Raw genomic sequence first — 13,855 nt, 5'->3', positions numbered from 1 at the left:
CTTCTCCACCCCTGGGAACCAAAGCTAGACAGACTTCTCTGTCCAAGACAACTTAAAACAACTCTAAAGGGAACCTTGGCCCAACAAGATACAATAAATAAAAAGCAAGACTAAAAACCAAACAGGCGTGCAAATGTTTCAAATAAATAACAGGATTGGAGGCAGAATGCAACAGTTTTCATCCTTGCTTTCCTTTAATTAATGTGGTGACTTAATTGGGTCACTGTAGTTAGAGCTATTAACTGCAGACTAGTGGAGCCTAGGCTGGTATTTTCACAGCAACAGGAGAAACATTGGCGAGTGCAAGAATTGGGAGTTCACTTCTCTTTGTGCTTTAAAAGAATTAAATGACAGTTTCATAAAGACTGGGGGAAAGAAAAAAAAAGGCTTTTAAATTTCTTTATCTTCAGTTTGTTATTCAGCTTCGCTGCTTTTCAGGGCAAAGACCATCCCGGATGGCTTTAATCATTTGCTAACTCCAGATTAAATTAGCTCAGTCCACCCTACCTGATGGCTTTGCAAAATGAAGCTGTTTGCTTATCCTGAGCCAAGACATCCACCAGCACTAGTCCTTGCTCTCGTTCCCAAAGCTGAAGCTGACCCAAGTCCTGAGACTCATTAATGGAATATAGACACGAAGAGTTCAGATCTTTGTCCACAACGGCTAATAAAAAAGTTTCTCAATAGAAAGCAAACCACCCAAAATCCAAGAGTTTTACTGTCTTTAGAAAAGGCAGTCGAACCCACTTTTTATTTTGAGAGAAGAAAACGCAACCTCTCTGTATCACGGGTTCAAAGAACGACGGCGCAGCTGAAGATGATGCTCACATCACCCACGTGCAGATGGGCTTTAACAAATAAAAAGCTCTTTGGACAAGCAAAAGTGACAGGCCCAAGGAAAACCATTTCAAAGAGTAACGGTGCAGACTCAAGGTAAATTAATGAATGAATGGTTCTATCCCTCTTTAGAGATTCATATCTCTGAAGTTAATGGTGCAGCTCAACTGTCTCCCTTTCTCCCCAGGAAAAATCCTCACAAAGTAACTAATCACATCAGTCAAACTAAGCACTCATGATTAGAAAATAAAATTTTGACCTCGAAAATTTCCTTTGATCAGTTCCCCAAGCTCAACAAAGCTGAGTGTGCAGAAAGTTCCTAAACACAACACCGACACACTACATACAGTCAGTTCCCTTTGTGATGCACTATGGAGAAAGGCTACTGTTAATTCCAGAAAAAGCCTTTTCATCTCCATTTTCAAACTGAAAAATCACCGAGATATACCAGCATTAAGACACACCTGAGTGAAAACAAAGCATCGACAGTTTTGTCAGCATGTCATTTGTTTTACTTCTGTTTTTCTGGTTTGGTTTTTGAAGCAGGTAGTATTCCACAGGCACAACCACAACCTTCTCTTATTGTTAATACTGTTTCAAATCTATTATTATCAGCATTTACCAGATAACCCCTGACTAGTATAATAAAGCCCCAACTACTTAGGCGCTTTCTTTTTTTTCACCGTTAAAAAGTTTCCACGCTCCTATCGTTTTCATCTTACCTCAAGCACTGGTCCAGCTCCAAGAATAATCTGTTCTACTCCGCTGGCAAATCCTTTCTGGCTGAGGGCGGTGAGGTGATGAATCAGAAAGTTGGTGCTCTGCGTTTTTCCTGACCCGCTCTCTCCCGAAATCACAATGCACTGGTTCTTCCTCCGCTGGAGCATGGCGTGGTAAGCCACGTCTGCCACTGCATAAATATGGGGCTCCAGCTTTCCCAGCTGATGGTTATCGTACATCTTGACATACTTGGGGTTATAAATAGGTAGAAATTTGAAGGGATTAATAACTATGAGGATGCTGCCTACGTAGGTGTAGATTTTTTCTTGCTTGAAGCGGTTTCTGAGGTTTTCCAGGAGCGTTTTCTCGTTCAGGTCCGGGAGGCTGCACAGGTCATCGTAGTCCTTCTGCTGGGGCTGGGGAAGGAAGCCCCGCTCCACCATCCTGCGACGTTCCTCCGTCACCCGCAGCCAGGACTGGAGGCTCCCGTAGTGAATGGAGCCGTCCAGGTTCTTCTCCCGCAGGAGGAAGCGATAATCCTCACCGCTGATGCGGTTCTCCAGGGCCATACGAGGCCACAACATCATGCGCTGGACTGGGCAGTCTGTAGGGTTGAGGATCCATTCCTCCCCGCCAAACTCCTTCACTTCGGCAAGGACGTAACATTTTGTTTTCTCGAGCTGAAGTTTATTAATGAGCGAATCAATCACCTCGGCGGCCGTGGACGTTTTTCTGGCAGTGATGGGGCAGTAGATAGTCCCTTCGGCGATGCTCCCGGGGTATATGTGCAATGTGTACTCGCTATCCTCAAAGCGTCGTCTTCCTCCAACATCATTTACACTCATATTGGATCCTTTCCCATCAGTACCTGCGCTGCATAGTCAGGACCGTCCTGTTGGTGTCAGGTCATCATGTTAGCAACGCTAAAGGAAAGGGAGAACAAAAACAGGTTAGGTGTTTTATCTTGGAAGGATCCTTGGAAAACAGTTGACGTGCACCATGAGATGCAATGGAGCAATTCAAGTGATGGCACCAATCACCTCAAGAAGGTAAATGAGGATTCCCAACCAAGATCAGAAAAGAGACCAGGGTTTTAATGTACCAAAGCTGTAATAAATTAAAGTATTTAACACATAAACACCAGCCACCTTGGGCTCCCTTCTGCTTGACACGACGACCCACAACACATCAAGCTTTTGCTAATTTTTCCCTGACTTTGAGGTGTCGAAGATTCAAATAGATCCTCTGATTTTCAGTGTATTTTACAGAGAATAAAATTGATATTTTTTTAAGAAACATATGGGACAGCGTGCTGAATCAATAGTGGCATTTTCATCTCGAAAGTTACTACAGCCTTGTCACTCTATATTACCAAATAACTCATTAAAGAGTCAGTGCCTCTGTTTCCATGTTCGCGTACTTCATGCCAACTGAGGAAGAGCACCATTCAGTTAACCGTGACTTTGGAAAAAACCCTTGACTTTCCCAACGCTGACTTACCCATACATATAAATTACATATTTTCTAGATGTCATTAGAGAACTAAACCTTTTGAGATTTTGAACAGTTGCATAAAATGCTAACTTTAAAAAAAAAAAAAAAAGGATAAAAGACTATCACCTTCCTCTGTGGAGCTGGTCCTTGCCCTACATACACAATCCCATGGTTCTATGCCAGGGGGTGGTAGATAAACTCCTTTCTCTTCCTGTCCACGGGAGATTCGCAGCTCATCAAGATTCAATCAGTAGCACTTTTCCACCCAGCACATTAACCTTTTCCAAAGGTATCCGTACCTGACATCAGACACAAAGTATTACAGTCAGCTCACACAATCACGCTTTTTATTTGTCATCCTGCTTAGAAAGCACAGAAGACAGATTTCTGGTGTTGAAATATCAGCTGCACAGATGATTTCTCAAATTTAATCACCACAAAGAGAAGACGTCCCACCACCAGCCTCAAATTGAAAGTGATTCCAGGGTCAGTGGTCCTCAGTTCTCCATCAACTGGTTCTGACAAACTCAAAACCCCCCTTGAAAATGTTAAGAGTTATTGCAATATAATGACAAAATGGAAGTAAGAAGACATGCAGAGGTGCCTCAGAGCCAGGATTTGGGCACTAAAGTGACAGATGATATTTAATATAGATATAAGTTTACGTGATGCACGTCCTAAAGGTATCTATAACATCGAGCTTCCCCCACAGAAGCAAGACCCCACGACCATAACAGTTCCCTGACAGCGTCAACAAAACGCTCAAGAACCTTCAAAAAACATGAGGTCAAAACCCGCGGCAGGTTTAGGGAGCTCCTGAGCTTCAGATATTCAGTGTTGAGAAAAGTATTCAGAGGACACATCGCACATGGTCGCTCCTCCCCGAGTACCCGGATCCAAGCCCACGGCCACCCCACCATTAACATCCACGCAAGGCTGGGATCTGCAGATTTGTTTAATTTACTACGAGCATTTCTGAGGTCCTTAAATGCATTACTGTATGCTGAATTGTTTCTCGCTCCAGTATTTCATTAAGTATATTATCCCCAGCCATGCACTAGTGGAAGCAAATAAATTAATATGTCACAGTGAAATACATCTGGCAGGGATTCACGGACGCATTGCTTGGTAGCAGGATATATATTATATACCGGGAAGTGCTCCAGCTGCGTTCCTCTAGGTTTAGTTTAGGCACAGATGCAACGGGGATTATGTCAGTTAAGTGCTGGGCTGGGCTTGCTTTGTCTGGCTTTGCAAATCTGGCATCAGCTTTTCTTCAAGAAGGAAAGAAGGAAAAAAACCCCAGAAAAACAGCACTTAAGCTAGATAATTCCTCACCAAGACTTCACTTCAAAGTGTATGTACCCTTTCAAAGCGGCGGTATCCCTGTCCGCAGCGGGGGGAGGACACTAGATGATCTTTAAGGTCCCTTCTGACCCCAGTAATTTTCTGATTCCACGATAAGAGAGCTGGCTATTTTTATTCAGGTTATCAGAGCGTATCAAAGCCGCTGACTCACACAAGAAGTGCAAACAGGACTTGAAGTTTTTTCCCATGAGCCAAACACCTTCCCTTCTACCTCCTCCTTCGCGTAAAATACTTGCAAGCTCAATAAATTCTCTATAAAACATCAGGTCACTCTACCCCACCTACCCAAAAGCTTTGCTCACTTGTCTAGAGATGCCGATTCTGCAGGGACTCAGTAGAATGAGCATCTGTGTCATCTGCATCCAACCAACTTGAATCCAGCAGAACCATGAGCCAAGCAGGAACCCCATGGACATGCCAAAAGCCCCAGAAACTCCGGGAAGGCAGAAGAGCCAAGTCCTCCCCAAAACCACCCAACCGCCACAAGCTTCCACTAATGACTGAGAAATTTAGCGAGGTCAGAAAGCAAAGAAGTGTTAATTTGAGCCTTATAAATCACAGGAGGCGTGCCACAGGATTGACTTTTACTAACGCTAACCACGGTATTGTGTCGAGTCCAAGAAACGTTAATGAAGATAATTGCTTGTGGTCTCCCAAGCGCTGATGCACATGAGCCCGGCTCTGCTCAACGTCACATGCGCCTCTTGCAGACAGAGGGTTTTCAAAGAGTTTTGGAGAAAATACTGCAATGAAATACGTGTAATTAGGTAATTAGCATATGTCTCTTAATGACAGCTCTTCAACCAGACTGTTGTATTAGCTTTTATATTACTTTTTCAATTAACAGTATTTTGGTGTTTGGATGCAAAAAGTTAAATAGGAAGGGGGAAAGAACAAAACAGAATAAATATTTTGCAATCTGTGAATGCGCTATTTTAATTAAAGACGCTTTGCACTGCTCTGTGCTTATATTTAAATGAGAGCATATAAAAATTATGCTACATCTAAGCAGGCAGGTCATTTATATAAGAAAATAAAAGCTCCCATGAACACTCTGGCCAAAATGTATGTATTCTGCATGCCTGTGAAAGGAAGGGGTTGAGAATTTATGACATTTTAAGCCAATATACTTTCAGTCTAATATTTTCTTTTTCATTTGCTACATTTGAATGAAGATTCTTACTCAAATTGACCCTGCACACTGATTTTGCTCAGTTTTACTATCCTAACATAATTCTATTTGTGATATAAAAGTATGATCTCCAAACAAACCTGAGGTTACAAATTAAGCCCTGTGTGCTCCTACATAAAAAATAGATTAATATCTCCTAGGACCTCTCTTATAAAAATCACAATAACAATCTGATTACCAACAGATTGACAAAAAAAGCACAGTAGGCTTTGTGTATACACTTAATTGTAAATAGCGATTTACTTTTCCATTATGTGCAAGCTTTTACGAGTTGACCACAGTTTAATATACATAAACACTGGTAGCAAATGCACTTTCTCTAATTAAACATATATATGAGCACATATAGTGAGTCGCATTTTTTAGCAAGCGTTATTCTGTGAGGGATAACAAACAAATGAGGATGCTCCAATTACGGTCAGAAAGGTAATTAAAACGGAGACTTTCAGTCATGCTGTTTCTTATTTTTCCATTCAGAAAAACCCATCTCGGTATTTTCATTTTCAGGGACAGCATAAGCAACACACGGCAAAAATCCAAAATAAACCGGCCGCTGGAAGCATCATAAATAATTTGTGACAGCTAAAGCCTGAATCAGGGACAGAGTTTGCCAAATATTGAATGATTTGGAAAAATAACAGAGTAATGTCAGTGCTGGGGCTGCTAAAGGGGCAATTCTGGAAGCAAAGTTCACTCTGTTTTAATATAACATCCCATAACCAGACAAGGGACTACAAAAATAGTGACAACTTCTCCTTGTTCCTGATCCTCAGATAATTTTAACAAGTTGTGTTGCTGGATTTATCCACCCACCGGTACGTCAAATGCATACCATAGGGGGCAGAAATTGATAAAGAAATGGCCAATTTAAACACACGTCACTGCTTAATCTGAATATATCGGCATGAGAGCTCTTGGAATTTCTCGTCTGCAGCAGCAAATAGCCTCGTGCTGCGGGTACCCAAAATAACAAGCCCGTGCCACCCAAAGTGATGTCAGACTGACGCAGCTGGGACAGCTCATGCTGCACAAACTACCATGGCCTAGACGGGCAGAAAAGCCCAGGGAGATGCCCAGCATCTGGATTATTGCACAGTTTTATACATCACAGAATCCCAGAGTGTCAGGGATCAGAAGGGCCCTGGAAAGCTCATCCAGTGCAATCCCCCCATGGAGCAGGAACACCCAGATGAGGTTACACAGGAAGGTGTCCAGGCGGGTTGGAATGTCTGCACAGAAGGAGACTCCACAACCTCCCTGGGCAGCCTGGGCCAGGCTCTGCCACCCTCACCCCAAACAAGTTTCTTCTCAAATCTAAGCAGAACCTCTTGTGTTCCAGTTTGAACCCATTGCCCCTTGTCCTGTCACTGGTTGTCACCAGAAGAGCCTGGCTCCATCCTCCTGACACTCCCCCTTTCCATATTGATCCCCAGGAATGAGTCCCCCCTCAGTGTCCTCTTGTCCAGCTCCAGAGCCCCAGCTCCCTCAGCCTTTCCTCACACGGGAGATGCTCCACTCCCTTCAGCATCTTGGTGGCTGCGCTGGACTCTCTCCAGCAGTTCCCTGTCCTGCTGGAACTGAGGGGCCACAGCTGGACACAATATTCCAGGTGTGGTCTCCCCAGGGCAGAGCAGAGGGGCAGGAGAACCTTTCTGACCTACTGACCACCCCCTTCTAACCCACCCCAGGTACCATTGGCTTCCTGGCCACAAGGGCCCAGTGCTGGCTCATGGTCACCCTGCTGTCCCCAGGACCCCCAGGTCCCTTTCCCCTACATTGCTCTCTAATAGGTCATTCCCCAACTTATACTGGAACCTGGGGTTTGATGATCTATATAATGCTTAACCCCCTCCTTTTTATCACTTTTTCCCTGGGAGAGAAACATTATTGTCGCTCAATCATCTGTGTTGATCTGTCTCAAAGATCCTCATGTGCAATTGCACGAGTTGGTGCTGTCTAAAATGAAGATTTATGGAGCCAGGCAGGAGGTGCAAAGGGGACTGCTTTGCAGTAAAATCGCATGCAAAATCTCTATAAAATGAGTTTCACTCAAAAGAATGGTACATCTAACACACAAAACATGAGATCTGTAAGCGTTATAGCAATCATAGAAAGTTTTGATTTAGAAGGGACCTTTAAAGGTCACCTAGTCCAGCTCTTCTGCAACGAGCAAGGACATTCTTCAATTACATTTGTAATCGCAATTTGAATTTACTTCTTCAAAAGGAATTATAAGCTTGGATGGCGGGGGGGTAGAAAAAATCAGCACTCCAAGGTTGTCCATATACAGAAGAAAGGTCTTTTGGACACATTTCAAAGTGCTTTATTTGGACTGAAGCACCTAAGCGGGATGCCAATGCACTGAGATGACCTAAATTAGAAGAGAAAATGAAAGCAGGAGCACAGACACGCTTGCAGATGCTCGGCAGCAGCAGAAGTTGCTGCTGGACCCAGCACGACGATTCTCAACCGAAACGCAGCCCCTGGGACTGCGAGGACACACATGAGATGGCAGGAGATACCAACTATACGTTTTAGTGTTTTGGTGGGTTCTTTCCCCTTAAAATTTTCTGTTTGGTGTCAATTCTGCAATCGAGAATTCTTCTCCCTTGGTAAATTTATTTCATCTTGCCCAGGAGTTCACAACCAACACGGATGAACCTAAAAATCTGATTTTGTAGATAAACCCTCTCGATATCCCCAGTCCAAGGTGGATTCACAAACTGATTTTTGGCTGTTATTGCCAAGGGTTATAATAAAAGGAGAAATCACGCTTGGTCAGCTTTAACCACCACGCTTCTCGTTAGGGGAAATATTTCTGCAAGCAGGGGCAATCCCACACTGTCACGCCTGTATGGTCAGAGATGTCTACTCAGCCTCCAAGGAGGGTTCCCAGAATATAAAAGAAGAAGTTGTGAATATACAACCCAAACTTCTGTAAATCATTCCCGAAGATGTATATTTGCCCTCACTAAGCATAAGTGAAAACAGGTTCTAAGTTGTTCCTAAGCTCACCGGCTTCTCCCGTGGCTTGAAAAATTGAGAAAAGTCTCATTTTCCCTGTGTTTTTGATTTTTATTCAGCACTTCAAGCAACTCAATCAGCTTCTTGTCTATTCAGTTCTACGCTATAGGATGGGATTTGTGTTTCTTCTTGTCACCTGGAAGCTTCTTGCTGCGCATTGGGGGTCCTTCTTCTCTTTCAGAGTTTACCCACACTTCAATCTGACATTTCTTGCTCTTGAAAAAGCCCATGGGTACGCAAAGCACCTCAGCAGATGAGAACTCCTTCCCAGAGCCTGGAATGACCCCGTGTCTTGAGATTTTGATAATTCCATAAGGTCCAACAACCACTCAACAGTTCCTCTCCCTCTAGCAGCTAGAAGATGCTGCTACCTGTTTATCACAGTGTTGTTGATGCATGTCATGTGGAAATCTTTCAGCTTCTACCAGATCTTTTGGCTGAGACAAAATGAGAATGGGAATTAAAAAAATAAATATTCAAAAATAATGGGAAGAACTGTTGCAAAATGAGTTACTCCTAGAAGTCGTTGCAAACCGTTCTGATGAACAAGGAACTGAATCAGGATGTGAATAATAACACAATCACATACTCTTCCTCTAAAGGTCACAGCACTTTCTGTGCAGGGGATGTATCAGCGTTCGAGGAATCAATCAGGGCTACAAAGCAAAGGAAGCTCTTGTCTGCAGGATTCCTGCAGAGATGCTGCTGCTGGCATAGATGAGGGAAAACTAAAATAAAATAAAAAAGGTACTACAGGAAAGCTTGGTGAGGTCTTGTGACTGAGGCGACTGAATGGGAGAAGTGATTTCCATCTCCATTTCCGTCACAGCCTTTCCGCGTGATGCTGGGAGACCAAATCTTGCCTCTGACCTTTCCTCTTTCTTCAGCTCGCAACTTGAGTCATTGCATCTGATTTGTGGACGCGCTACTGTTCTCTTGAAACACGTACCCTACACATAAAGAGCAGCAGCAGTGTTAAGGTATTAAAATAATCGGGTTTTTTTGCGGCACTCGCTGAACAGTCAGTGCTTGGAAGCTGATTCTCTGTGTGCTCCATTGATGAAACAGTGTTTGAGTGAGGATGCAAGAAATGCTGGGTACTTAGCAAAAATACAACATTATTAAAAGCTTTGCTCTGACAAATGAAGACCGCTAAGAAAGCCCATTGTGCCCTCCAGCTGCTCCCTTAGCTTTTTTGGTCAGAAACCAAAAAAATAAAAATATTTTAAAATAATAATCAAAGGAAACTGCTGAATCTTCTCTCAGGCTGCAAAGGCGGCACACGTTTATCTTAAGCTTGCTGGTCTCATATTCCCTATGTGAGTAATGGGAAGTGCAAACTGAACAGCCAAGACTGGAAACTAAGGAAATGCTTTGTGTATCCCAAGTGTTTGGAGACTTTCAGGAGGAGGACTCATCGTTATAGCTTGTTTTGTGTATTCTGATGACTAATTAATTAGTCACTGGCCAGAGGCATGACAACCCTGTTCCAAATACCCAGATCAATTTGTCATTTTTAGAAGGGGAGAAATTCCATTTACAGCACCATCGAGTTTTACCAGATTAACTCCGGGCTCGAGCATCGTCGTCTGACAGAGCATCCTCCACCAGCACAGCAATTCTGTTCAAGTGAACAGCCAAAATATCCGATTTGCCAGCTTTGCTGGTTGGATTTGTTCTTTACAGGTGTACATAGAGTCTCTGAAAACCTAACTGGAAGCAAATCTGGAGTTGATATCCCAAAAGCATAGATGGCCGTCAAATATCACACTAATACCAGCGCAGAGAAGAGCAAGGAAAGGGCTGGATAAACCGTAAATGGACATAATATTTTCCTATTATCCCACAAAGCTCATGCCTAGCTACTTACAATTTTGTTTGCAGCCCAAAATTCCACAGCCTGAAAAAAAACACAACATTGTTTACAATAAAGATCTTTTTGAAACAGTTAAAACTGAACGATCTAAAGTGTTAGAGCAGAGAGATGCAGCCAAGGGCTACAGGAGTTCACAGCGAGGAGATTCTCGCCAGCCCAAAAACAGATGCAGAAAATACCTTTTTCAGCATGCGGGAATTACACCGGTGTTAAAGACAAGAAGCTTCGATCCTAGAAGAGCTCAAGAGCTTCGGAGAATGAAACCTGGGAAATGAAGGCATCTAATCCAGCCCTGCTGGCTTACCCAGCACCACTCACAGCTTCAACAAGCACCGCACTTGAAAAAAGAACCAAGCAAAATATACTGGGCTCCCCAAAAGCGATAAGTGTCACACAAATACATCGCACTAGCATCTAAATGCCACCGTGTTGCTGCATTAGAAAATTTCTGGAGAGAAGGGAAATAAACAACATATATTAAAAAATACATATATTTTTAGATGCTCTCATCAATAAATGATTTCTCATATTGCAATTTCATCAGAAAGTAAGAGTATTTTTACTATTGATATATCAATATATATTGATATACGTATCCTGTCAAAAGGATCAGTATACTGATATATATCAAGATTATTACAATACATGTACTGGAATTCCCTTTAAAAAAGAAATTAGAGACAATTTACCTATCTCAATGTCACCTCGCTATTTTTGACTACTGGGTCAAATAATATCTTGGTAACTTCAGGTGTTTTTCCTGTAATCTTAAGAGCTTTGAAGTTACCTGGAAGAAGTTAATGCAGCTTAGGCACAAAGTTAAATTGAAGCGCGATAGTGATAGGAGAAGATACAATAATGTTGTTACTGATGTTTTCTCTTTCCTCATTTTACGGAGGATTATGGATGGCAACTAACTGTAAGAAAAGGATGATTTTAAAGCCTTTTCACAAAACACTTTTTGGCAAATAAACCCCTTCAAATATAATTTTCCAGTGTTCCAAATGCAGTTTTATTACATTTCAGTTAAATTATTACCCACCTGCTCCCGGCAACCCATCAGCACGAGAACTTGAGCTTTTCTACTGATAGAATATATACTTCTCAAGGTTCAAATGAAAGCAACTCTGCCTGGTCAGAAGCCAAATGCCACTTTACCATTTTAGGTGAAGCATACCTCCTAATAAACCTGAGTTTAAATAGCTAATTCTTCAATCTTCCTGCTCTGTTTGTCTCATATTCTTTAAGCAACACTACACTCCAGCTTTTCTCAAGCATCTGAATAGGATAAAGTTATTTTGGCAAGTCCATATTCTTCCAGTCCCACGTTCACCTACTCCCATCTGCCAGCCGCGGTTTCTCCTGCTCTAACTCTTATTTCCAAAACACAAATGGCCAAAGCTTCCACACAAGGTCATCCTTGTTCTTTTAAAATCCTCTTTAAACGCAGGCAACCCTCGGCTAACTGCAAAAGGCGTGCGAGCTCTGTCCTCCGCTTCGCCACTTCTGCTTGCAGCTCCTTCCCGCTTTCCAGCTGCGGATGAAATCATTTCCCCAAAGAGGATCATCTTTTCTGCAATAAATGAAAGTCAGCCCTCGGCAGCAAGAACTGCAGAAAAGATAAAATAAATAATAAAGCGGCTGCTCAGGACTAGACTGAGGTTCATATTCAGTAAGAGATGATGCCACGCGTTATCCATTTCCTCCCGGAGTTCAGCATCTGAAACAGCTTAGTGCGTCACTTAACCTATATATTTTAGGAATTGGATCTGTACAGGCAGACCATGCAGGTAGCTTCCACTCTTTAAAGGGAACGCTTATAAATCCTACAAAATTAGCGTTTAGTCTCAGCGCAGAATTGTGCAAAAGCTTGTAGCACTGACCTGAAAGCATCAAAGAATATTAAAGCTGTGCTGCCAGATCTGCTTAGTTACCTTGCAAATAATAATAATAATAATAAAAGAATCAAACAGGATGAGTCATATTTGAAACAAGACTTCCAGCAACTAGTTTATGGAAAAAAGAAGTCTTTTTCTTCTAAAGGCCATATTTATCAAAAACATTCATCCCACAGATCATGATAATTCACAAGCAAGGGCACAAATAGGATGTTGCAATTAAACTAACCATAGAACAACATACTGAATCTTGAAATCAAGCTGTCAGGTAAGTGCCACAACACAAGAGTGGCTTTTAAACTCAAAGAAGAGTGTTTTGAATGCATCGGGACATTAAACTAAAAACAAAAGCCTTCTCACAATCCAAGCACTGAAAAATCCCTTGAATTATAGATGACAGCTTCACTAAAAATAGTTATTGTCAGCTCCGTGAAAACACAAGCTCTGTAGATCTTTGAAAACGTTCATATCAAAAAGAGAAGGGAAAAAAATCAGAGGGGCGAGCTAGCCAAGTATTTAATAATGCATGTTGCAAAGTAGCTCAAGGCTGATATTTCACTAAGTAATATTGATATTCTAAAACTGAAAGGACAGCGTGTTTGAAATACCACCAGTAATATATATATGATATATATATGTGTGTTATATATACCACAACCCATTAGCAGTTAGTTCTTTTAGCAGGAATCTCTGCACTTCAGCTAATTTTTTTGTTCACTTAGGGACAAAGCTTCCTATGTAAGTCTTATTTTCAATACATTCTTCGCTTGTTTCTGAATTCTATACCTGCAGCTCTCACGAGGATGCAGAGCTGCAATCAACGGCTGCTCTAATTGATTGCAATTTACCTGAAATAACTGTGGATTTCACGTGAGGGACTAAGAAAACTAAATGGCATCACTCAACATTTTAAATAGGGAAGGCAAGAGCTGGATGGACCATGGAGACAGGGTTATTTTGAAGAATTTGGGATATTTTTAATAAACAGTGTAGTATTGCAACATGGAGCACCTCAGCTGCTTGGCTAGAAGCAAAAATACAAGAAGAATTCAAGCTGCATTTTGAAAAATGGATGCAAGACGCTAATTAATTAACTAACTAGGTTGCTACCCTCTGCAGGATGGGAGGTACTGTCACCAAGACCCACTTTTGATTCGCTCAGTTAAAACTGAAGCATCAGAATATCACAGAAAAACACTATTTAAACAAAAAATACCAGCAAAAGGAAAAAATTCTTGCGTGTGCATGGTGTGTTTTCACAGACGAAGAGCTATGGATGGCCCGTGAGAGATGGGTGCATCCAAACACATGTATAGAAGATGACCAAGCAAGGACTAGAGCTCTTAGTGGGTCTATGGGAACGACAAGCCCTGGTTCAAAATAAATTGAGTTTCTCCTTAAGGTCATCAAGTTATTGCTTTTCTTGCTGGAGCAGATATGCTGACC

The 13,855-nt window shown here is 42.1% G+C and overlaps 1 protein-coding gene across 9 annotated transcripts in view; it reads right to left on the bottom strand.

Moving 5' to 3' along the window:
- The window catches only part of MYO9A (myosin IXA), a 160,932-nt gene that overhangs the window by 126,300 nt on the left and 20,777 nt on the right, over positions 1-13,855 (bottom strand). For 8 of the 9 annotated variants that reach the window (XM_065076277.1, XM_065076270.1, XM_065076273.1 and 5 more), the window contains exon 2: positions 1,560-2,480. In XM_065076277.1, coding sequence (XP_064932349.1) covers positions 1,560-2,402 — 843 coding nt within the window. In that variant the 5' untranslated portion in view covers positions 2,403-2,480. Of the gene's footprint in view, positions 1-1,559; positions 2,481-3,177; positions 3,318-13,855 lie in introns of those variants that run through there. The other variant, XM_065076271.1, reaches the window with a different exon arrangement.

Source organism: Columba livia, chromosome 11, assembly GCF_036013475.1.
Source record: "Columba livia isolate bColLiv1 breed racing homer chromosome 11, bColLiv1.pat.W.v2, whole genome shotgun sequence".
NCBI classification, from domain to species: domain Eukaryota; kingdom Metazoa; phylum Chordata; class Aves; order Columbiformes; family Columbidae; genus Columba; species Columba livia.
Note: the sequence above shows the minus strand (reverse complement) of the source record. Positions and strands in the feature narration are given on the sequence as shown.